The sequence below is a fragment of the Aptenodytes forsteri genome, unplaced genomic scaffold (genome assembly GCF_000699145.1).
Source record: "Aptenodytes forsteri isolate BGI_AS27 unplaced genomic scaffold, ASM69914v1 Scaffold422, whole genome shotgun sequence".
NCBI lineage: Eukaryota > Metazoa > Chordata > Aves > Sphenisciformes > Spheniscidae > Aptenodytes > Aptenodytes forsteri.
Window position 1 is genome coordinate 188,333 of NW_008795687.1, and position 23,144 is coordinate 211,476.

General features: G+C 54.3%; 1 protein-coding gene across 1 annotated transcript; it reads left to right on the forward strand.

The window, feature by feature from the left end:
* The first annotated feature begins 4,548 nt into the window (after positions 1 to 4,548).
* HELZ2 (helicase with zinc finger 2) lies at positions 4,549 to 23,052 on the forward strand. Its single transcript, XM_009282756.2, has 19 exons — positions 4,549 to 4,835; positions 4,955 to 5,138; positions 5,540 to 5,647; positions 6,304 to 6,827; positions 7,202 to 7,834; positions 8,892 to 9,675; positions 10,119 to 10,194; positions 12,086 to 15,599; positions 16,456 to 16,541; positions 16,933 to 17,064; positions 17,473 to 17,640; positions 17,917 to 18,058; positions 18,520 to 18,636; positions 19,213 to 19,405; positions 20,192 to 20,326; positions 20,575 to 20,793; positions 21,104 to 21,260; positions 21,699 to 21,866; positions 22,378 to 23,052. The coding sequence occupies exons 1-19, from the start codon at positions 4,564 to 4,566 to the stop codon at positions 22,500 to 22,502; spliced, it is 7,737 nt and encodes a 2,578-aa protein (XP_009281031.1). The 5' UTR covers positions 4,549 to 4,563; the 3' UTR covers positions 22,503 to 23,052.
* Positions 23,053 to 23,144: the final 92 nt, after the last annotated feature.

The window sequence follows — 23,144 nt, forward strand, 5'->3', positions numbered from 1 at the left end:
TATAAGGAAGAAATTTTTTACGCTGAGGGTGGTGAAGCACTGGCACAGGTTGCCCAGAGAGGTGGTGGATGCCCCATCCCTGGAAACATTCCAGGTCAGGTTGGACGGGGCTCTGAGCAACCTGATCTAGTTGAAGATGTCCCTGCCCGCGGCAGGGGGGATGGACTAGATGACCTTGAGAGGTCCCTTCCAACCCAAACTATTCTATGATTCTATGCCCTGCCTTTGGCATGAATACCAGTAACAGGCCAGCTGTCCTGTACGGTCTTTATGGGTAGTTCTTAAAGCATTTAACCGAGTAGGTCGGTGTCGTTGCTGCTGCAGGACTGTGTCTCCTCTGGGCTCTGCGGCTGTGGACGTGCCGGGACCGGGAAGCTCAGCTCCCGCTCCATGGAGCTGAGTGCCAGCAATCAGATTTCATCCTCTCTTGTGTGTATTACTGAGGTATTTTGGAGTTTTCACCAGTGGCAGCGTTGCACAGATGTTGCACAAATCCTGAATGCGAGTGCCTTTCCCAGGAAGGCTCGTCCTAAGGAGGAGACTTCCAGAGGAAGGAAGACGAAGCTGCTATCGGAGGGAAATTGAAGCATTCCCAAAGCTGCAGATGTTAGCCCCGAAATAAGCCCCGGTTCCGCCGGAAACGTGCTGCTCACCCCCGCCAGCTTCAAAGGAGCTGAAGGGCTCTTGGAGGCCGAGCGTGACTTCAGGTCCCCCTCCAGGTGTTCCTGCTGGCTGCGGTTCGGCAGCAGCCTGGCCCCACCGGCCCCTCGCTGCCGCGTCTCCCCCTGCCCTGCCTGCTGCCAGCTCCCGCCGTGGCGGACCCTGTGCGGAGTTACCACGGCAAGCTGAGCCTGCGGCAGCCAGTGTATGTGCCTCTGCCCTGGGGTCCAGCTTAGTTCCAGCTGATTCCGGACCTCCTGGGTAAAGCCGAGCGGGAATGCTCCCTCTTAGCGTCATGCTTTGGACAAGGACAGTCTCCCCAGGCTGGCGCAGGAGGGATATTTGCCCCCCCAAAAGGTGCAGGGGTTTCTCCTCCTGCAGCCCAGCACAGGGTCCCACGGAGCTGCACTCGGGGCAGAGCATGTGTCCCCAAACCGCTGCCTCAGTTCCCAGCAGCCGGGGGTTTTGCAGGTGTTAATGACCCTGCGGGCGTTTGGTGGGAGCAGCCACCGGGTGCAGGTTCTGCAGCCCCATGCCAGCGCTGTGTTGCTTTCGCTGTCTCGCTGGGGATCAGCAGAGCATCCCTTAGTGCCCTTGGGCAGGAGACACAGAGTCCCACTCCCCCTCCTGCCTTTTTATTGTTTATAGGTGCTCTCCTATATTTTTATTGTTTCCCAAGTTATTTCATTTCAGTGCAAAGCATTTTCTCTGCATCAGTCAGCAGTCAGGTAGCATCAAAACCTCTGGTGTGGCCCCAATATTTTGGCATAGAACCAGAGCAAAGAAAGAGCTCTTGAACTCTGTGCAGCAGCTGGGCTGCAGAAATGGTTTTCTTCTGATGACCGTGACCTTGTTACAGTCAGAGGATGGGGATACCCTGGCTCTCCGCTGGCCCCAGCCCCGCTCCGGGTTGGGGATGCTCTTCCTTAGCACTTGTGCTGCGTTCACGTCCAGCAGCTCTGCTGGGACTTTGGGCTTGGGTACCTGCAGGACGCAGCCTGCGGGTGATGCTGCCTGAGCAGGACCACGGCGGTCCCAGCAGATACTGTAGGTTTGGACAATTTATAGATAAGAGGCCAGGCAGAGCCGTGGCAGGGCCACGCTGCCCAAGCGGCTGTAATTCATGCTTTAAGTAAGGGCTGCCAGCCTGCACGGGAGGGCTGCAAGTAAAGGTTTGGAAACGAAGGCGCAGAGATGAGTCGGGGTGATTTATCTCTCGGTGTGAAGAGCTGACAGCATGGCAGTGACCCAAATCATGGCGGAGGAAGAGCCAGCGCTGCCGTGGGACTCCACCTTGGAGTCTCGCAGCTTACTGAAACAGAAACTAGAAGTTCCGCCCAGCGCCAGGCTCACTGCCAGACCTTGAGAGATAAACAGGGCTGGTGTTTATCCACCGAGCGCGTGTCCAACCTGATGCATGGCAGAGAAGTAGGATTAGGTGATTTCTTCCTAGCTGGGCAGCGGGTGGGTGCTGTGGCACAGGGACGGGATGCAAGGAGCTCACTAACGGTGAGCTGGGAGGGCGGGTGATGCTCCGGCCGCTTCCCCCCTGCAGTCCCGGCTCGGTGTTTGCTGCCTGGAGCTTCTGCCAGAGCAGCAGCTTCAGCACCTCCCTGCCCGCCTCCCCCAGCACCAAGCACCCCGTTTATCCCAGAGGTGGGGAAAGGAGTCTTAGTTAAAAGTGAAGAGTATTTCTGCAGAAGCAGCGCAAGGTTTGCCCCCCTGCTCCATTGTCTGCCGGCCCGCAGCTGTAAATACCGCTCTTCCCCTGTATCGCTAGAGAGCCGGTCCTTCGTGGCTGCAGGTCAGGAGCCCGAGGCGGATGCTCAGCACGAGGCTGGCAGCTTTGCTTGGCAGCACACGCGGATCTGCCCCAGCATGCTCCCTTCGCCCCGAGCCACATGGCCCAGCCATGAAACCCTGCAGCATCATTCCCAGGGACGCTCCTGGCCTCTGGTTACCCAGGAAACTGCTGGCAAATGCCGGAGCCGGTGGCCAAGGGAGGGCAGGGAGCAGTGAGTCACCTTCCTCATTGCCGGAGCCGGAGCTCTCCCAACCAGATGTTTACCGAGCTGTCGGCTGGAGGAGACGTCGGCATGTCCCTGTTCCAGCATGCCCGTCTCCCGGCCTCGGGTGCTGCATCCAAGGAGCAAAGAGGGCGGTTGCTTTTGTTGATTAATTCCAATTAATCTTTCGTGCCACGGGGGTAGATGGGCTGGGGGGTTGGAGCTGGGTTTCTCCCGCTCGGCATGGGGCAGCGGTGGGGCTGCCCGGCCGGACCCAGGGGAGAGAGCAGGAAAAAGAAAGAGAAAGTTGGCAGGAGCGAACCGAGGCGGGGGAGGCGCCGGCAGCGGGAAGAGGAAGTCAGATCGTCCGGCCACAGTCCGGGAGGAGGTCGGTGGCTTCTGTGGGGACCGTGCCAGGCCCTCCGGTGCGGCCTCTGCTGCAGCCGGCTCTCCTGCGTTGGGCGGTAAATGCCAATGGTCTGCAGGCTGTGGCACGCCGGAGAGCAAGCTGAGCCCCGCCGGGATCCCTCGCTGCTCAGCAGCCTGGTCCCTGCGGGACATGGTCCCCTGGGACCTGGGCTGGCGGGTGAATGGAGCTGGGTGAGCGGGTGAGGGCAGACCCCAGGCGCTTGGGTGCCGAGGGCAAGGGTGTTTGGTGGGTTTGGGCGCTGGGCGAGGTTCCTGGCCGCTTGCTGGTGAGCGGGGCCAGGCTGTGCCGGTGCCTCGGCACACACCCAGCCAGGGACCAGCTGATGTTTCCTGCTAAGTCGCTTGTTCCTCGTTTCTTTGTCAGGCTTTGTGAACTCGCACCAATGGCTGGCAGGTACGTAGCGAGCTAGTACACGGATGCTCCATGGCGCCTCCTCCCCCCGGCATCTCCTTGTAGGAACTTCCCACCGTTAATTTTGCTCTGCTCAAGCCACCATCAAGGATGCCGACGGCAAACGGCCCAGCGGTCTCGCTGGGCAGCCTCCAGCAGCAGCTGGAGCTGCGCCTGGTCTGCTCCAAGTGCAGTGTGAAGGAGAACGAGACCACCTACCAGCTGCGAGAGGTGGAGCACAAGTGCATGTATGAGATCCTCCTGGCCCGCTGCCGCAGCCGCTGGAGCACGGCCTGGAGGAAGGTGTCCAGGCGGCCAGGCTTTCCCAACCCGGCCCGCTACACCGTCTGCAGGTACTACATGGTGGGGCTGGGCTGCAGGAAGCACAAGAGCCAGTGCACCTTCGCCTGGAGCCCGGAGGAGGCCATGGTCTGGAACTTTGAGAGGGAGCAGCAGCTGGAGCGGCGCCAGCTGAAGGCAGCGGTGCTGCAGGCGCAGCTGGGGGGTCGCCCCACCACCATCCCCCACCCCACGGCCAGCGCCGCCAGCGAGATCACCAGCGAGTTCGGGGGGCAGTTCCAGGAGATCTGCAAGCGTTGCTTCTTCGGCTGCCCCCAGCGCATCTCGGCGGGCGGCCAGGGGGGGGTCTGCGAGTTCCACCAGACCTGGGACCCCCTCCTGGTGCATGTGGTGTCGGACAACCGGAGGAAGCAGCAGTACACCGCCATCCGGCAGAGGGAGCAGGCTTGCTTCGCTCCAACCTGCTGCCGGCCATGGAGACCTGCAGCACCAAAGGCGAGCGGCGCCCACGCCGGTGCATGCATCTGCAAGCGTTGCTTCTTCGGCTGCCCCCAGCGCATCTCGGCGGGCGGCCAGGGGCGGCTCTGCGAGTTCCACCAGACCTGGGACCCCCTCCTGGTGCATGTGGTGTCGGACAACCGGAGGAAGCAGCAGTACACCGCCATCCGGCCCTGCCCTGAGTTCATGCCGACCCTCAGCTACTGCAGGTTCGTCTCCAGGGGCCAGCCCTGCAAGCACACCCCACAGCGCTGCCAGTACGCACACAGCGACGTGGAGATGGCCATCTGGGAGGCCGAGAGGGAGCACGGCTTGCTTCGCTCCAACCTGCTGCCGGCCATGGAGACCTGCAGCACCAACGGCGAGCCGGCGGCGCCCACACCGGTGCACTTCTACTGCCGGGTCTGCCTGGTGACCTTCAGCTCGCAGCAGAGCTTCGAGAGCCACTGCTCCTCCGTTGAGCACGTGCAGATGCTCTCGGCCGACACCTCTGTCCAGTGGGTCCACCGTGCGCCACCGCTCGGGCTGACCAAGTTCTCGCTGTGTAGCAGGTAAGGCATCCACCCAGTGCAGCAGGGAAGAGGGCAGGGGCAGCAGGCAGCTGCTGGCTCCTTGTGGACCCCCGTGCCACCAGGCATGGGTGACACCTGGGACACCTCTCTCCCGACAGAGTGGAGGTGTGCGAAATGGGGAACAGCTGCACCAAGGCTCATTCCACCGAGGAGCTGCAGGAGTGGATCCAGAGGGTGAAGACTGCCGTGAAGAAAAAGAAGCAAGCACTGAAGGAAGGGCTCTTGTCCTACCAGGACCGGCTCATCGCCGAGTATCGGATGTGCTCCAACGAAGTGTTGATTGTGAGTCGTGGGCTGCAGGGTGGGAGCGCGTTGGTCTGGCGCGTCGCGAGAAGCCTCTTGTGTAAGAGCTTGGGAACGGAGCCCACCGCTCACCTTTCTAACGGTGACGCAGAAAGGGATGTTGCATCCCCCTTCCTTCACCCCTTTTGAGACGGCAACCTGAGAGCCTACTCGGGGTACCCGGCCGCGCTGCTCTGCCATGGGTCCTTTCGTTTCCCAAGGCTGCTGCGTGGGGACACTGAGCAGCGGTGGGTGAGGACTGAGCATGAGGATTTACTGACGGTCCCCTCTCGGGAGGATGTAGCATAAAGGCAAAGGATGAAGATGGCCCCGCGGAGGGCTCTGCAGTGTGTCCCTGGGATGTTGCCTTCAGTTCTGCTCCTCTCGTGCCTCCCCCACAGATGGCTGAGCACGTTGAGGGCGTCAGAGTTGTGTGTGAACAGCCCCTGCACGTGCAGTTGGAGGACAGGAGGATGAAATACCGGTGGAAGTTCAGGGTCCACTCCCAGGTAAGCCCAGCTCTGCGCAGCGGGAGGCTGCGTGCCGCTGGCAGCCCCTGCTGCTGTGCACGGTCCTTGTCCTTTGGGGTTTTTAGTTTGTTTTTTTAATTATTATTTCTGCAAGGGGCAGAAGGATAGGGATTTGGGGATGTCAGAATGAGGACGTGTGTTGGGCATTCGGGAGCAGCTCAGGCTCAGGTGGTGCCTGAGCTGGGGCCGTGCGTGAGGGGTGCAGCCACCGTGTCTCCTGTCTCGTCTGGTGCGGTGGGGCTGGGGTGGACCCAGCTGCTCTCAGCACCTCCCACGTATCATCACAAATAACAAGATTCAGCTGCTTTCCTGCCCAGGATTTCGTGGGTGTTGGGGGCAAGAGGCTGGGTCTAATTGTCCTCTCCAACACAGGAGATTTCCTGTTTACAGCAGACTGGCTCAATTGCTACAAAACTGAAACCTGAGGTTCTTTAAGACATTAAAATAATTCCTGTGGGGTTGCACGAGGAATAAGCTCCTTCAAGGAGAATTTCAAGTGCACTATAGGTTTGGCATGGCATTCGGTTCCTGCAGCAGCTTTCAGTAGGAAATGCTGCTGGGAGGACCCCATCAGCCGCTGGGCTCTTCCTTGTGGGCTGCCCTCACCGTGTCCCTGTCTTCTCTTCAACCGGCAGATGCCTCTGCAGCACGTGGCGCTACTGAAGCGGGAACCTGGAGTCAACTTCTACCTCGTGGGGAACGGGCTTTCCCGGGACCTCCACTACATGCCGGGGGAGCATGTGGCCACCCGGCCTTCCTCCCCACCCACCGCGCTGGTGGAGGTCTGCATGGAGTGCTGCACGCTGGGAGTCTTTGAGCAGTGGGTGGTGTTTGACTTCGGCAGCCGCCCCGTCCTCACACAGAAGATCAAGGTGAAGGTGGGCCGGCGGGACACCCCCCAGCACGTCCCCGGCAGCAGGGAGAGCAGCCACCCCGTCAACTTCGTGCGATGGGATAGAGGTAACAGGATCATCGTTCCCAGCATGCCAAGGACCAGTGAAGATGTGGAACTGCTGGCCAAGTACAAACCTCCTGCTCTCGCACTGGACTACCAGCGCGAGGGTGGTGCGACCGTTCCCATCACCCGTCTCAACTATCGTGAGAGGATGCACAGCTTCCTCTTCCGTGAGGAAGAAGCCGAACAGGTTCTGATTGCTAAGTAAGTGCCAGGCACGGACCCAGAGGCGTTCCTCCTTGCTATGGACCACAGGCCCATTGCTAACCCCGCCCTTGGGGCCATGCCGCTATTGAAGTCTCTGTCTCTTCTGGGTTGAGTCCTGGGGTGCCTTCCCAGAAAAATGGAAACCTGCCAAGAAAGACGGCTGGCTGGGCAGTGATAGGAGGGGAAGGGCTGGGTCTTGTCCTGCAGCCGTGGATTAGCTAGAAGCACGGCTTCTGCCTCTGTGTGCTCTGGGGACTGGCAGACCCTCTCTGGGTGTAGGTGGCAATTCCTCCTCTGCAGCGGGGAGGGCGGTTGCTGATGAACCGATGGGCCAGTTCTCTGTTGTTCATTCGGGTGTTTCCTCCTTTCAGACTCAACCTGCGGGTCCTCATCTTGCTGACCCCCATGCTGCAAAGCCTCCCTGTGGGGATGAAGATTGCCCTCCCTGGTGAGCTGTTTGCTGAAGTGCCTACCCCTTATAACCTCTCGCCGGACACAGACGAGGGGTATCTGCTGAGCAGGTCTGTGCCCACTGCTTTCCTGGCACTTGACCCACCTGTAGACAATCGGGTTTACGAGGTTAGTGTGGAGCATAAAGCCACCACGGAGAAGACCATCTGGCTACTAATACCAAAGAGATGCTGCTCAGAGCTGAACTTCGAGCCAAACACCTCCCACAAGGTGGAGATCCAGTTCCAAATCGACCAGCTGCTGTTCCGGCAGTGGCACCAGGCTGTGGACCGCCTGTTGGATGAGAAGCTGGTCCTACCAGATGTTGCCAGTTGCTCTGTCCCCTACTCTCCTGGGTCACCACAGAAAGGGAATAGCAAGCAGAAACTAGCCATCTCCTTCATCACGGGCCAGGCAACCAGCAGCCGGCAGGTCCCACCTCTTCTCATCTACGGGCCTTTCGGCACAGGGAAGACGTTCACCTTGGCCATGGCCACCATGGAGATCCTCAGGCAGCCCAACACGCGGGTGCTGATCTGCACTCATACTAACAGGTTAGCAGGGGGTGAGGGAAGAGGCAACCAGAGTCACGGGCTGAGTCCCTGCGCTGGCCCATTGCTTGCCTGGTGGGATGAGCGGGAGCCAGGGTGTATGAGACTGGGCTGAGCTGCCCTTTTCTTAGTATGCATTTCAATTACTTGTTTAAATAAATTCATTTTTATTTAATGTGTCTTAAACCGCTCTAGCCCTTCCTGTTAGGAAGAAGTCTGGCATGGGTGGAAGTCTTTGTGGAAGAGGCAGCATATTCCTGCCTCATTATAAAATGGGGATGGGGTTGGAGAGACAGTTAGTTCTTTCTAGCCTTTACTGTGTACTGGAAGAAGTGGAAAGCTGTTGCCTGGCCTTGCTGGGATAATATTGTGCTCTACTTGCCCTTGAAGACTATTGTGCTCTGTGCACATGCCAATTTTTTTTACTTTTCCAGGGAGAGTTTGGGGAAGAGGAAATGCAGATCTGGTCTGACTGCTGTTGAATCTGCCTTCAGAGAAACCAGGCCATGATTGTTAAAATTAGAGCAGTTACGCTGAAAAGAGTGTCCACATCCGATCCTGCAGGCTGTTACTGCCTTAGTTTTTTAATGTATAATAGATGGGTGACTGCTAATCTTAGCCTGTTTCAGGCTGTCTGGTTGCACTGAAGCTTCCTCTGCAGATCTTGTATCACCCGCCCGGGCTGGGGATGGTTAACTGTCAGAGGAGAGGTGCGCCGGGTCATGTCTGTGTGACTTGGCCCTAGAGAGAAGCAAGGCCACAGATTTTATTGGGCACATTGCATTTCTCCATATGAGCATCGAGGGATGCCCTAGTCTTGAGTATCAAGTCCTATTTTAAACCATACTCTCAAAATAGGCTTGGAATTGGTGGCTGCGTAAACACTGACTTCTTTGCGCATATGTGAATATCTCCTGTGACGAGTGTGTTGTCAGCCAAAGCTGGGGGAGATTTTGGGCGCGTGTTGGTGATTGATCAGATAGCGCATTGGGCTGATGGTCACAGCATTGGGAACAGCACTTAGAATTCCGTGATAATTTCCCCTTCTGTTCCCCTCCAGTGCTGCTGACATCTACATCCGGGAGTATTTCCATAACTACGTGACCAACGGGCATCCGTGGGCTGTCCCCTTGAGGATTATATCCACTGACCGTCCCATCAACCTGACGGACCCCATCACTCAGATGTACTGCTGCCTCTCGCCAGACCAGCGCTCCTTCCGGCACCCTACGCGGGCAGAGATCGACAGGCACCACGTCATTATTACCACCTCCATGTTATCCAAGAACTTGAAGGTTGCCCCAGGCTACTTCACCCACATCATGATTGACGAGGCTGCTCAGATGCTGGAGTGCGAAGCTTTGGTTCCACTCTCCTACGCCACTTTTGAGACCCGGATTGTCCTCGCTGGGGACCACATGCAGATAACCCCAAAGCTCTTCTGTGTTGGGGATGGACAATCTGCTGATCACACCCTGTTAAACCGACTCTTTCAGTTTTACCAGAAAGAGAAGCATGAAGTGGCCATGAAGAGCAGGATCATCTTCAATGAGAATTATCGTTCCACTGCAGGCATAATTGAGTTTGTCTCCAAGCACTTCTACATTGGCAAAGGCAATGCTATCCAAGCCAGTGGGAACATCCCACCCCATCCCGAAACCTACCCACTTGTGTTCTGCCACGTGTCTGGCGTGGCTGAAAGGGATATGTCCATGATTTCTTGGCACAACGCCTCCGAGATAATGCAAGTGGTTGAGAAAGTGAAGGAGATCTATCAGAGGTGGCCAGATGAGTGGGGTGTCCGAGATCTGAAGAAGATCTGTGTGGTCTCCCATGGGATGCAGGTATGTAGGAGAACCACGTGTTCCCCACCTGAAGGGCGTACGCATGCTCCGCTGACAGCTGTCTAAACACTCCCTAAGAAATGCTGGACTCTGTTTACGATAAATCTGTCTCTTGTGCTAGCAAAAACAGGGAATCTGGGGACTTGCATGCCACCAGTGTTTTTCTGAGGCGCTCTCCATTTGGGTAGTATGTCACGGGTGGTCGGAGCAGAGATGCCTCATGGTGGGATGGTTTAGTTGAAGATTTCTTTCAGCATCCTCTAGGCAGGTTAACTATAGGGCAGACTGGGAGCGCTGGCTGAAGTCAGCCCCGGACGTGTGATTGCTGTCGAGTAACTTTCTTGGGGAACCTGCAGCCGAGAAGGGTAAGGGACCTTGGTGTTGGGTGGGGGGCGTTTCTGAGCTGAAACTGTACTCAGTTGTGCCTATTTCTTTCTTACCAGGTTTCTGCAACAAGACAAGAGCTGAGAAAGAAGCAGCTACAAGATGTGGTGGTAGAAAACTATGAAAACTTGCCAGGTTTGTGTCTTGTGCAATAGTTAGTCATGCTGGGCTGTGTTTTGAGGTCTTCTGTGTGCCAGGAAGAACTTTTGCAGTCATGTTGGTGGACAGGAGAGTCTATCGCAGCTACAGCCGCTGTGTAATGAGCAGGGGGAAGAGACGCTGGGTCGTTAGCAGAGGTCTTTCTGGCGTCTTAACGTTGTCCTCCTTGCTAAAATGCAAAATACCAGCTGATCTCATGGCAAAATACCTCTCTGGGAGGGTGCATGCCGTGCTGTTAGGCAGAGCTCCCCTGCCCTTCCCCGTGGCTCTGCCACCCCCGCAGCAAGGGGCCACAGCCCATGTAGCGCTGATGAGGAGAGAGTACCTGGAAATCTGATTTCCATCCCCTTCTGGTTGGTAATTCTTTGAGTTTGTCCTTTCTTCTTTCTTTAAGATTTCACACTGAATTAAATCTGCGCCCAACTGTCAACTCATTTCAAATATATGGACGTTGCTTTGTAGGAGGGTAAAAACCCTGTAAGTGCGATCCCAGGGACTTGAGCATGTGTGAATCATGTGAAGCCCCAAGTACCAGCGGGGGTGGCTAGTAATGGAAGGGAATTGAAACCAGGATGGCCTGTGAGTACCAGTCGCAGCAAAAATCGCAGAACAGCTCACTAAAAGAGGAGTCCGCTGCTCTGGATGACGAGAGAGGGATAGGGCTGGTTTTGTCCTCGAGGACTTAGTTTATGACTCATCCGTGGTTTTATTTTTTTTATTTTTTTTTTATTGTGCAGCTGGGACTCCTCATGGTGAGAATAACTGACCCCTGGGGTGTGTTTCTGATCTCCACACAGGGGCCACAGCCCATGTAGCGCTGATGAGGAGAGAGTGCCTGGAAATCCTTTGGCTGATTTCCATCCCCTTCTGGTTGGTAATTCTTTGAGTTTGTCCTTTCTTTAGTGAATAAGATTTCACACTGAATTAAATCTGCGCCCAACTGTCAACTCATTTCAAATATATGGACGTTGCTTTGTAGGAGGGTAAAAACCCTGTAAGTGCGATCCCAGGGACTTGAGCATGTGTGAATCATGTGAAGCCCCAAGTACCAGCGGGGGTGGCTAGTAATGGAAGGGAATTGAAACCAGGATGGCCTGTGAGTACCAGTCGCAGCAAAAATCGCAGAACAGCTCACTAAAAGAGGAGTCCGCTGCTCTGGATGACGAGAGAGGGATAGGGCTGGTTTTGTCCTCGAGGACTTAGTTTATGACTCATCCGTGGTTTTATTTTTTTTATTTTTTTTTTATTGTGCAGCTGGGACTCCTCATGGTGAGAATAACTGACCCCTGGGGTGTGTTTCTGATCTCCACACCCTTTCTTTGCAGTCTCTTCTCAGCTCTGAAATCACCAGGGTGCCTCTTGCTGTTTGTTATTTGTCATGCGATCAGGCAGCAGAGCTGCCCTTAAGGGGAGAGGGATTCTTGCGAACGGTCACTCCTCTTGTTCCTGCAAGACCCTCGGTTCCCCGAGGAATTTGGGATTCAGAGAAAACTCTACCCGTGTTTGCGAGGAGTGGCTGGCGGGGGCTGCCGGTGGCACTGAGCATGCGGGACTGCTCCACGGGTGCTCGCGGCTGCACTGGTCCGGTGCTCTGCCTTTCTCCTGTCTCCACGCTGCCCTTCCCTCCCTGGTGCGTGGGTGGTGGTGGCCTCGTGGTGTCCATCCTGGTTCATGTCTGGAGGCCCTCACGATCCCCAAGAGCTGCTTTATTTGCATCAGGTGACTCCCATGACTCAGCCAAGTGAGGTTACATCAGCCCACAGCCACGTAACACAGTGTAGATGGGCAGAGCGCAGGGCAGCAGCCAGACAGGGTCTTCCCCGTTGGGTTCCCATGAGTGACTTCTCCCTTGTCCCCTCTGGTGCAGGGCGGGAGTTCCGGGTCATCATCATCAGCACAGTCCACAACAGTGAGAGCCTGCGCATCTCGGCCTCCCACCACCTCGAGTTCTTCAACGAAGCCAGAGTGCTCAACACCATCATGACCCGGGCTCAGTCACTGGTTGTTGCAGTGGGGGATGCCGTGGCCTTGTGCTCCCACGGCCAGTGCAGCAAGGTATGGAAGCGCTTCATCCAGCAGTGCATCGAGAAGGGGAGCGTCTTCCCGGAGAACCTGACAATGGCCCAGATCAAACAGGCTGCGTGCGACAAGGAGAGCTGGAGCAGGAGGAGCCCAGAGGAGGACGAAGAGGACAGCGACACTGATTCCTGGAGCTCTGAGGCTGAGAGCGTGAATCCTGACGATCCCATCCTCCAGGAGCTCTTAGATGAGAGCAAGAACGTGCTGGTGACGGTGTCCGAAGAAGGGCTGCTGAACGTGAAGTCTGAGGCTTCAAACCTGCGGGAAGGCAGGAAGGAATATGTCAGCTTCTCTTCTCAGATGATGCAGGAGTATCTGCACATGCACCCCAAAATGTACAAGAGGTGCGAGCTGATCAAAGAAGGGTTCGACAGAGCTTCTGCCTTCACCCTCAACGACTCCCCTGCAATGACCATTCAGATCAAAGGCAGAGTTCACTGCGGGACGGCCTTCACCGGGGACGAGGTGCTCGTGGAAATCCTGCAGAGCAGCACGGCTGACAGTGGCAGCCACCGCCCTCAGGGGAAGGTGGTGGGCATCTTAAAGCGCGCAGAGAGAGAACGGACCTTCATCTGCATGATGGACGAATTTGATCCCCGGGTGATGATACCCATCGATCCCACTGTCACCAAAATATTCGTCCCAGGGCTGAAAGAGAAACCCAACGTCATTCCTATCCGCAGGCTTGTCAATGGGAAGTACAGAGTGGTCAGCTGCGAGAAGATCAGCCAGGAGACAAGGAGATGCCAGTTCTTCTGCGTCCAGGTTATCTCCTGGCGGGAAGGGTTTTACTACCCTCTGGGGATAATAACAGAGATTCTGCATGCAGCGTTGACTTTAGAAGAAGGCTTAAAGATCCTCGACTTGGAGTATGGTTTGGAGAAGAAATACCCAACTGCTGTCACCAAGGAGTCAGCCAAATACACCTCCAGCAGCAAACTAAACCTCACCAAGGAAAATCTGAAGGACTGTCGGAGTTACCTGACCTTCACTGTTGACCCCCAAGGCGCCAGGGATTTGGACGATGCTGTCAGCGTTAGGGATCTTGGGCATCGCTATGAGATTGGGATCCACATTGCAGACGTGGCTGGCATCATTCCCAAAGGCAGTGCCTTGGACCTGGAAGCAAAGAAGCGGGGTGTCACCTACTACGCTCCCAACCAGGAGCCGCTGTGCATGTTCCCACCCCACATTAGCCAAGAGGTCTGCAGCCTCCTGCCGCAGAAGGATCGTCGGGTGATCTCCTTGTTTGTCACCATAGAAAAGGAGACTGATGAGATGTTAAAGGCAGTCTTCACCATCTCTGTGATCCGCTCGGACAGGCAGCTGTCCTATGAAGAGGCAGAACTCTGCATTAAGGACCGCTACGTGGGAGCAGCAAGGGCCCTTTGTTTCGATACCCTGGAGGACTGTGTAGCTGTGGCTTATCACTTCTCCAGGGTCCATCGGAAGTTTCGGCTGCAGGAGGACTGTTTCTATGACCGGCTGGATGAGGAAAGATCCCCAGGTAACAGGGGATCCCATCAGATGATAGAGGAGTTAATGATCATGTTCAACAGTTTCGTGGCCGAGTTCCTCACCAACCAGGAGGACACCAGAAATGTCACTCCTCTCCGGTGTCAGTGCGAGCCAAGCCTTCAACAGTTATCACTCATGAAAAATAAGTACAGCCACATCCTTCCTTTGTCCATCCATCTCTCACACCACCTGGGAGAGGTGCCTCCTGGCCAAGACTCCTCTAAAAATGTGGAGTTCAGCCTCCTGGCCCCCATCTGGGAGCAGCTGCAGTCAGCCGCTAATGTCCGTGACTTCCACAAGATGCTAGACCTTATCGTTACCGATGACATCCACCCGAAGCTGGCCCCCGTGGCCCTGGAGTTCAGGAGACTGCTCAGCCGCTCCTACTTCAGTCGCTCCAACTCCACTGTCCAGTCGAAAGCAGGCCATTACTCCCTGCACGTCGACTCGTACACCTGGGCTTCCTCTCCCATCCGCCGGTACGTGGACGTTGTGGTCCAGCGGCACCTTCATTCTGTGATCCGCAAGAAGCCCATCGTCTATTCTTCGGATGACATTGAGTTTCTCTGTCATGACTTCAACAGGAAGAATTCCCAGGCGGTGATGTACGAGAAGAGAGCCCGCTGCCTGCAGATGGCCACCCAGCTGAAGGGCCAAGTCCTGCAGAAGGTCGCCTTCGTAGTGGATATCGAAGGGATGAAAAAGTATTTTAAAACCCTGTTTCCACTGAACAAAGAGAGTCTTCCAGATCCCCAGATAATTAACTACAGGTCTCTTCAGCTGATAGAGCAGCCCGTGTTCATCCAGCAGCGGAGCAGCATCAGGCTGTCGTGGAAGAGGAGGGTGTACTCTGTGGAGACAATGAAGGAGCACAGGCTGTGGGAAGGACCTCTCCGCGACCACAGCGTCACCCTCTTTGACACCAAGACTTGGCAAGCCGTGCTCACAGCCATCAGGAGCGAGGACTTTGAGACTGCAGCCTCTCTCCTTCGGAAGAGCAAGGAGCTGTACCGGCGGCACGTGGGCTGGGTAAGGAAGAGCCAGTGCTCGCACTACATGGAGCTCTCCCTGGAGCTGAGCGCCGGCGATGCGCTGCAGTTCCAGCTCACCACGGACGTCTGCCGGGGCTTCCTGGTGCCCTTCGTGCAGCTGTGGTGTGTGACACCAGGTTTCGATGTCTGCCTGCAGCATATGGAAAAGCCTATTGATTGCTTCTCCGCCTACGCCACCCTGCCGTCCAAAGACAAGTACAAGCATGCAGTGGAGTATAACAAGGTATGGATGCCGATGAGCGCCATGGAGTCTGCTTCATGCGCGGTGGCTGAAAACGACTCGATTGTCCTCCACGATGTCAAAATAACCTGGGCAAAGCAAAGGACAAGAAAAGGACAGCTGCAAGGGAGTTTCCTCCTAAAAAAAAAATTTTCAGAGGAGTGCTCCATTGAAGTGGACTTCAACCACTGTTACTTGTGCATTCGCTTAGGCGGGCTGAAGCTTGGGAGCCTTCAAAGCGATGAGGAATGCCTCAGCCGTGGCCTTCAGAATCTGACTTTTCTTGACAAGGGCAGGTCAGAAAACAAACTTGTGGTTGATCCAGATACCTACACCTGGGTGGCTCACGGAGTCACTGAAGAGTTCAGCGACAACGAGAAGTCAGACAGGACTAGTCAGCAGACTTTGAACTTTTACATCCACTATATGTCTATGGAGAACATCCCCGTGGAAATCTCGCAGGCCTCTGCCAGGTTCACGGTGGAGCTCATACCAAAGATGCTGCCAGACGTGTAAGTGTGCTTAGCGGTGGTGCTCTGGTTAACCTCTCCGTGCAGAGAAACGGCTTCCCACAGGACTCCTTTGCTGCACCCAAATGGGATTCGCTTGCTGGTGCGGCTGATTCCCTGAAAAATCTGTCTTTGCCCAGCTCCGACTGGCCATGCTGCTGGGCTGTTGATGTTTGGTGGGGGTGGCAGCATTTCTCAGATCTGTTCTCCAGATGGCCTTTTGCTCCTCTGGTTGACCTTGAGAATGGGGAGATAGGGGAGGGTGCCGTGCTGAAATTTCCCTGGGCATCTGTTTCTTATGTTACTGGATTGCTGCAATATGTGTCATAAAAGGCAGCGTGAAGCACTGGATCAGGGTTTGCTTAGCAGAAGTGCTCCCTGATTTCCCAATCATTCCCCTTTGTTGTTGCTGTGAAGCAAGATCTGCTCTTATTAAAGCAGAATTGATGTCTAGTTTGCCCTAGACTGCTGTAGGGCAGTCTTTTGGACTGCCACACACCCAAGGCTGCTGTAGCTTTTTCAGGGCAGAATGTGCTTCCTTTTGTATTGTGAATTTTAGGAAAAAATTGGAAGCTAACCCAATAAAATGGGGTGGGCCATAATAAAATGGAGTTGGGACAGAAGTTGTGCTCCCTGCTCTCAACATCTTTGCGGGCTCAGCTCTTCAGACAGTTGAGAAATAGTCCCAGATGCGAAAGAGCAGAATAAGAGTGGTTTTGGTTTAAGTCCTTTGTGGAAGGATTTAATGCAACATCAAAACAGAGAGAAGGAATAAACAAGACAGTTGTACAAAGCTGTATTACAATTTTTGCTATTTTATGCTACATTCCATTCATTCTTACTTTTCCCTGTCTGTCAGACGGAAAGAAAAGGCAATTTGGAAGCTCCCGTATGCCTCCGAGCTTGCTAAAAGCATCGCCCTTGGCCATGAACCTCCTAAAAAAGGTAGGTGCAAATATTCACCTTTCTTGCCTTGTGGCTACTTGCTTCTGGCCAGGCAGGTACCCTGGCAGCTTCCATGGGTCCCTGCCATAGGGGTTACGCTCCCAGACCAGGAGGTTCCCCTGCCAAGGGGAGGAGAGGAGCTGCTAGCCTGGCAAAGTGAAGGTAATATGGGATGCCCTGCTGGAGAGTGGCACGGGTGATGTTTTAATCCCCAGGACTCACAGAGAAGGCTCATGGGCAGAACATCTTGGCACGGGACAAGGATTCCTTTTAGATGGTCTTGTAAATGGGCCACGATTGCTTGGTACCTGCTGCATCCTCCTGTTGAATCCTTGTGTGCTGTCTTCAGTAACCTTCTTTAAACTTGTTTTCTTGGCTCTTTGCGTAACAGTGACAACGTCCAAAATCCTGCAGCAAAAATCCTTTGATGTCCCTGGCAGCCCCAGGAAGCTCAACCAGAGTCAGAACCAGGCTATTCTAAATGCTCTGAGAAAATCCTTCACGCTCATCCAAGGCCCACCAGGTAAGGCTGGGGGGACGGCACAAGTACATGCCTACTTTGTTTTGAAGGGCAGGTTAGAGCTAATCTGTTGCTTTCACAGAATCATTTAGGTCGGAAAAGACCCTTAAGGTCATCGAGTCCAACCGTTAACGTAACGCTACCAAGTCCACCACTAAACCATGTCCCTAAGTGCCACGTCTACACGTCTTATAAATATCTCCAGAGAGGGACACAAAAACACCCCCCCGCGCTGCCTTTCCATAGGCCCTCGGTGAGACAGGAGAAGGTAGCATGGGTTGGCATCACCCACAGCTGTTCAACGCAGTCCCCTCGGTTCTTGCTTTTATTTCATGGCTGATCATCCGGATGCTGATCTAGAGCATGGGTTTCACGGTTAAAGTGCTCTCAGCAACCTCCTTGCTTTTCTAGGCACGGGGAAAACTGCTGTTGGAACTCACATTGTCTACTGGTTCCACAAGCTGAACGAGGAGAGCGTCGAGAAGGAGCAAACACCATCCTCTGAAGAAGAAAAGCACAAGGGGAGAAAGTGCATCTTGTACTGTGGCCCATCCAACAAGTCTGTTGATGTTGTTGCTGGTAAGTATTGGTTTTAAGCCCCTGAAGCAGCTCGTACTGGTGGGAGGGAGAACACGTGGCCGTGACTGTGGGGCTGGGAGACAGGAGGGGCATAAAGCGGGGCTGCTCCTTACAGAAGACCCCTCACTGCAGGGCAAGGACCAGTAAAGGTGGGGTTGATGAGCGAGGGGTGGGGAGAAGAGTGCACGGCAAACACCGGGCACCTCGCAGGCCATGGGTTTTCTCAGCATCACCGGTGCCTGGTGCTGTCTGAGCAGACCTGTTCTCCTTCCCCAGAGATGCTGCTGAAGCTGAAGATCCTGAAACCACTGAGAGTTTATGGGGACGCCATTGAGACGATGGAATACCCATACCCGGGGAGCAACCGGAACCTCTACCGCAAAGCCTTGCGGGATGCAAAACCAAAGCGTGAGCTCAGGTAGGACCGCATGGCCCCGCAGGCTCTGAGGGTGCTGGGGAGCGACGTTTTCTGCACCGGTAAAGCTGAACAAGCAAATGCGGTTTCCACTCTGCTGCTGTGGAGCAGCACTATTAACCTGCTTTGTACTTAATTTTTCCAAGTGAAGGTGTATAGCCTAATGTAGCACCTAGCCAAGAAACCCAGTTGTTGAAAACATCCTAGATGTTTTCATCTCTCTTTTGAACAGCTCTAAAAGTCTCTGACTTCATTCCTGCTTGCAACTGCTAAAGAAAAGTGGTTGTATTTTGTGTCCTCTAGGGTGAACTAAGTGTTAGGTCTGTAAAGATGGAAAAGTCTGGCTGTGACTTCTTTAGCTAATGAGGTTTCTCCACATAGACAGGTGTGGTATGCTTCACTGTAGAAGAGATCACTTGGGTCTGTGTTGGGGGAAAATATTTATATATTGACTCTTTATTCAGCGAAATAATCCTGCATCATCGCATCCGGCGGCCGCCCAACCCTTTCTGGCAGGAGATCTGTAACTTTGATGCTCGGATGAAGAAAGGAGAGCAGATAACAGAAGAAGAAACAAGGAAGTGAGTAGAAAGAGACCCTGGTGAGAGACGGCTGACTTTGGCCGTGTGCCACCTCTGAAGCACTGCCCGAAGGAGCACAGTGCAGCAATCTCCTCCCCCTGCGAGAAGAGGTTTGGGCCGTACTTGCTAGGTCTCAGCTGACACAAACCGGTAGACCGCGTGAAAGTCAGCAGATTTGTCCTGGCTCATGCAAGCCAAGAGACTGGGTGAAAACATCAAGACAGATCAATAAGCTGCGTGTTTGGAATGATGGTAAAAAGCGATTAGCTCGGGGTTAGTGGTACAGTGCAGAGCCTCAGCATCGCTTCTGCCCTGGTGCTGTTGTCCGTCTGGACCAAAAGTCAAACTATACGTGTGCGTGTGACACTTGCATCCTCTGCCCCAAGCCCCTGCCCTGTTGAGTTCAGGACAAAGTACATTTCCTACAGTGTCCATCCAAAGACCTTTTCTGGGAACACCAGTTCATCCTGGGGCGGGAGATAGAGCCATAATAATTTGGGAAAGTACAGCCTCCGCCTGGTTCCTGCATGAGGAGCCCGGAGACGATTCCCTTATGTCTTCTGCATCAACCACCAGGTACAAAAATCACTTGTCATCTGCTCGTGCATATGAACTGGCAGGCCACGATGTCATCCTGTGCACGTGCTCCGCTGCATCTGCCACCTCCCTGGAGCAGCTCAGTGTCAAGCAGATAATCATTGATGAGTGTGCCATGTCCACAGAGCCCGAGACCCTCATCCCTTTGGTCAGCCACCGCCATGCTGAGAAGGTAAGTCCCTTCCAAAGATGCGTCTCTAGGACGGCTGCTCAGGGCTCTCAAACCTCTGCATGTCTTCCACCCCTTACCATGCAGCTCTTCCAAGTTTTACCAGGCTTTAAGGTTGTTCTTGGTAGTATCTATGATGGTGTATCAACGTTTCAGCCTTCAGGGAGTTGTTTCCTTTGAGGTGTAACTCTGCTAACTATAATTAAAACCTTGAGGTACATGCAGTACATAAGTATTCTCACTAGATGCACGAGCTGTGAATTGTCTGTTCATATCACATAAAGCAGAGTCGTAAGACCTGCTGTAGGCCTGAAAGCTGTGGTGGAGAACTATTGCATCTGCTCGTCTCTCTGCTGCGTGTATCAGCTCAGCTCTCTGTCCTCAGACAGTTACACCCATACTGTCTCCTCTAAACTTGCTCTTGGCTTTCTGCAAGAGAAAACAAGTGGTGGTGTGGCTGGATTTTTGGTGCTTCTTTACAGGGTGGGTATCACTGCCACCAAAAAATGTGCTGACCCAGGTACAAAGTATTAACGTGACAAGAAGCACAGAGCAGATCTCGGCAGACTTACTGCACGATGTCTTTCTCCCGTCAGATGGGAACAAGGCTCTGCGTTATCTGGGTCAGGATCTTTATTTAATGCCCAACGTGGTCCTTGACTGAGGTTGCTGTAACCATAACATAAATAAGGAGCAACAAATGTCTGTGTGCAAATAGCCTTTCAAAGAGCTGATTGCCTTCACCAGTGCCACCACCCTCGTCGTTGAGGTGTCCACTCTTTGTTCCAGGTTGTTTTGCTTGGGGATCACAAACAGCTGCGGCCTGTAGTCAACAATGACTTCTGCAAGAGTCTTGGCATGGAGACATCTCTTTTTGAGCGCTACCGGAATCAGGCGTGGATGCTGGATACGCAGTACCGCATGGTGAGGCCTTCCTCGAGTGGATTGTCTTTTCTTCATCACAGAAAATGCAGCTATCGGGGCTTGCCTCAAGCCACTGGGAAACAGATATTTTCCGTTAGCGCTTTCCCTTCCTAGAGTAGAGTAATGCACTCGCCCAGTGCCAGCTATAGCACAGTGGCATTGCAGGTGAAGCCTGCCCAAAAAGACGCTGCAGGTTGAGAAGTTCCTTGGGTTTTGTTCATCTCTGTTTCTCCCCTTTTCTCTGCCAGCACAAAGGCATTTGCGAGTTCCCATCCCAGGAGTTTTATGAAACGCGGCTGAAAACGTGCCCCCAGCTGCTTCGTAAACCCAGTGTCTTCCACCACAAAGGTAACAGCTGCTGCCCTATCATCTTCGGGCACGTGGAGGGGAAGGAGCAGAGCCTCATGATTACTACTGAGGAAGGAAACGAGAACTCCAAAGCTAACCCAGAAGAAGTGGAGCAGGCGGTGAGGAGGGTCCTGGGAAATTGCTGGAGATGCAAAAGGGAGGGTGTTGTGCTGGGCGACTCTGGGGATCGTGGAGGGACAACGAGTAGCGATATAGGATAAAGATCAGTGGGGTGCAGCATCTGCCTGGCGTCTTCCCAGGTCTGGAGCACGCCACGATGCCCCTGGCCAGAGGCAGCTGTAGGGAAGCGTGACCCAGAGCAGGGGGAGCAGCACAGTCAGGCACCATCGCTGCCCTGGGGACAGTGTGCCAGAGGGCTGGTTCCCTCCGGCCACCGCTCCCAGGTGAGCAGGACCCTGGTCTCCCTAGGTGAGGATGGCGAAGCAGCTGACACTAGATGGCACCATCCGGCCAGAGAGCATTGCCATCCTGAGCCCCTACAACGCCCAGGTGTCCGAGATCAGCAAGAGCCTCCTGAGAGAGGGCATCCGTGGAGTGACCGTCTGCACCATCATGAAGAGTCAAGGTGAGGCTGGCAGGAGAGGGGATGGTTGGTTCTGTTCTCTCCTGCCTTCCTGAGGACTGAAGCAACTTCTCACAGAGACAGTCTTTGAGCAAATCCTACACCACGCTCGTTTCAGCCATGGAGGAAGCATCCCTGGGCCAAATTTCTGGGTCATTTGTGCTTATAATAAATCCTTTGGAAACCTCTGGAGTGGCCAGGCAGGGTGAGGCTGCTGAAGATAGGAAGGTGGAGGATGTCTGAAGGGGGTGTGAAAGAACTTACATAGCACGTGCTCTTTGGAGAGCACCGACCAGGAGTCCAATGGCCTCCAAAGCTGGAGAAACCCAAACAGTGGCTGCAGTTTTACGGGTCTTGCTGTAGAGAAATGAGTGTCTTGTGGGGTGGAGGGGTGGCCAGATGCTTCCTTCTAAAAAAGTCTGGTTCAATTCCGCTTTCTAGGAAGTGAGTGGAGATACGTGATCCTGTCAACTGTACGCTCCTGCCCCCGATCGGAGATTGATAGGAAGCCCACGAAGAGCTGGCAGAAGAAGTACCTGGGGTTTGTTACCGACCCAAACCAGGTCAATGTCGGCATCACGCGAGCTCAGGAAGGACTCTGCATTTTAGGTGGGTCTCCTGGGAGCGTGCACAGGCCTGCAGGGGAACAGGATGCTTGGATAAAGGGGTGGGGACCCAAACTAGTACAACCGATGGTCTTTCTTTATCCTTGTGCCCTTTAGATTGTCTGTGGTTTTGAAACTGGGCTATCTGGGCAATCTGTGCAAAGCAGAGATCGTGCATGGCTCGTATGCAGCATGTATAATTAGTTTTTTCTCACCCTCTGGTTCGGACCACGTCGTTTCCGTCACTTGCATGCTAGAGCTCTCTCCTAACAGAATTTGGCTGCTTATTTTCCTCCTAATCATGCAAGCGTAGGCTGTGATGTGTAGGGAAGCTGCTCGCAGATATGACAGCACTGAAAAGGGAGCTGGGATTTCACAGAGCTCTGGCTGAAGGAAATGTCCCTGCAAGTTATCCAGCACCCTTAGGCTAGAAACGTTAGGCAAAAGTTTCTGTGACGGTATCGTCCTAGCCTCTTCTGGCCGCTAACCCGCTGCCCCCATCCCTGTGCCAACAGGGAACCAGTACCTCCTGGAGTGCAACCCTCTGTGGAGGAGACTGCTTCAGCATTACAGACAGCACAACTGCTACACTGCAGCCCAGGGGATTTTTGTCAGGAAGACTTCAGCCTTCCGCCGATGAGGACGGGTTGTACCTCGATGAGCTCGTCCCTCTCTACCTGAACTGCGTTACGTGTGCCTTGGGAAGGACGCAATCTTTCCATTATTTAATGACCTGTGGAGCCAAATGCAGCGGGGGAGCCGGGATCTTCCCCTGCACAGTGACAGCTCAGCTTCAGTGCGTGCTTTGGCATCGGGGGGTTTTTTTAATCAGTGCAACCTTGGACAGGAACTTTCAGCTCGAGCAAACCAAAAAGCATTGGAAATGGATGGATGGGTGTGTGACTTTATTAACGACGATACTATTTTTTTTAACTGGAAGACGCTCAGCGGAGCCCCCATCCTTTCTGCCAGTGCAGCTGCACCTTGGGGACCAAATATTCAGTCCATTCATCGAGGGTGGAATGACTGCGCGCAACGGAGCCGCGCAGCAAGCTGCGATTTGCCATAGAGGACCAAAGCTTCTGAGTACTACCACTCATTTTAAAACCAAGGCCAGGGAATTTTTAAGGCTTCTCATTTCTCAAAGCAGAAAAACAATTTTTGTTGTTGTTGTTTTGGGTTTTTTAAGTGAAGGAAGAAAGCAAAGAGAGAACCACGTACCACTCTTTGTCTAACCAAAATGCTGTTCTCTGAGCATGTAAATACCACAAAGCCAAGGCCA

Bases quoted from the DNA above. Each gene is read 5' to 3' on its own strand.
- HELZ2 (XM_009282756.2), top strand. From the start codon at position 4,564: ATGGCCATCTGGGAGGCCGAGAGGGAGCACGGCTTGCTTCGCTCCAAC. The intron at 6,828-7,201 runs GTAAGTGCCAGG...TCCTCCTTTCAG, and splicing joins GAACAGGTTCTGATTGCTAA to ACTCAACCTGCGGGTCCTCA. The intron at 18,059-18,519 runs GTAGGACCGCAT...CTCTTTATTCAG, and splicing joins AAACCAAAGCGTGAGCTCAG to CGAAATAATCCTGCATCATC.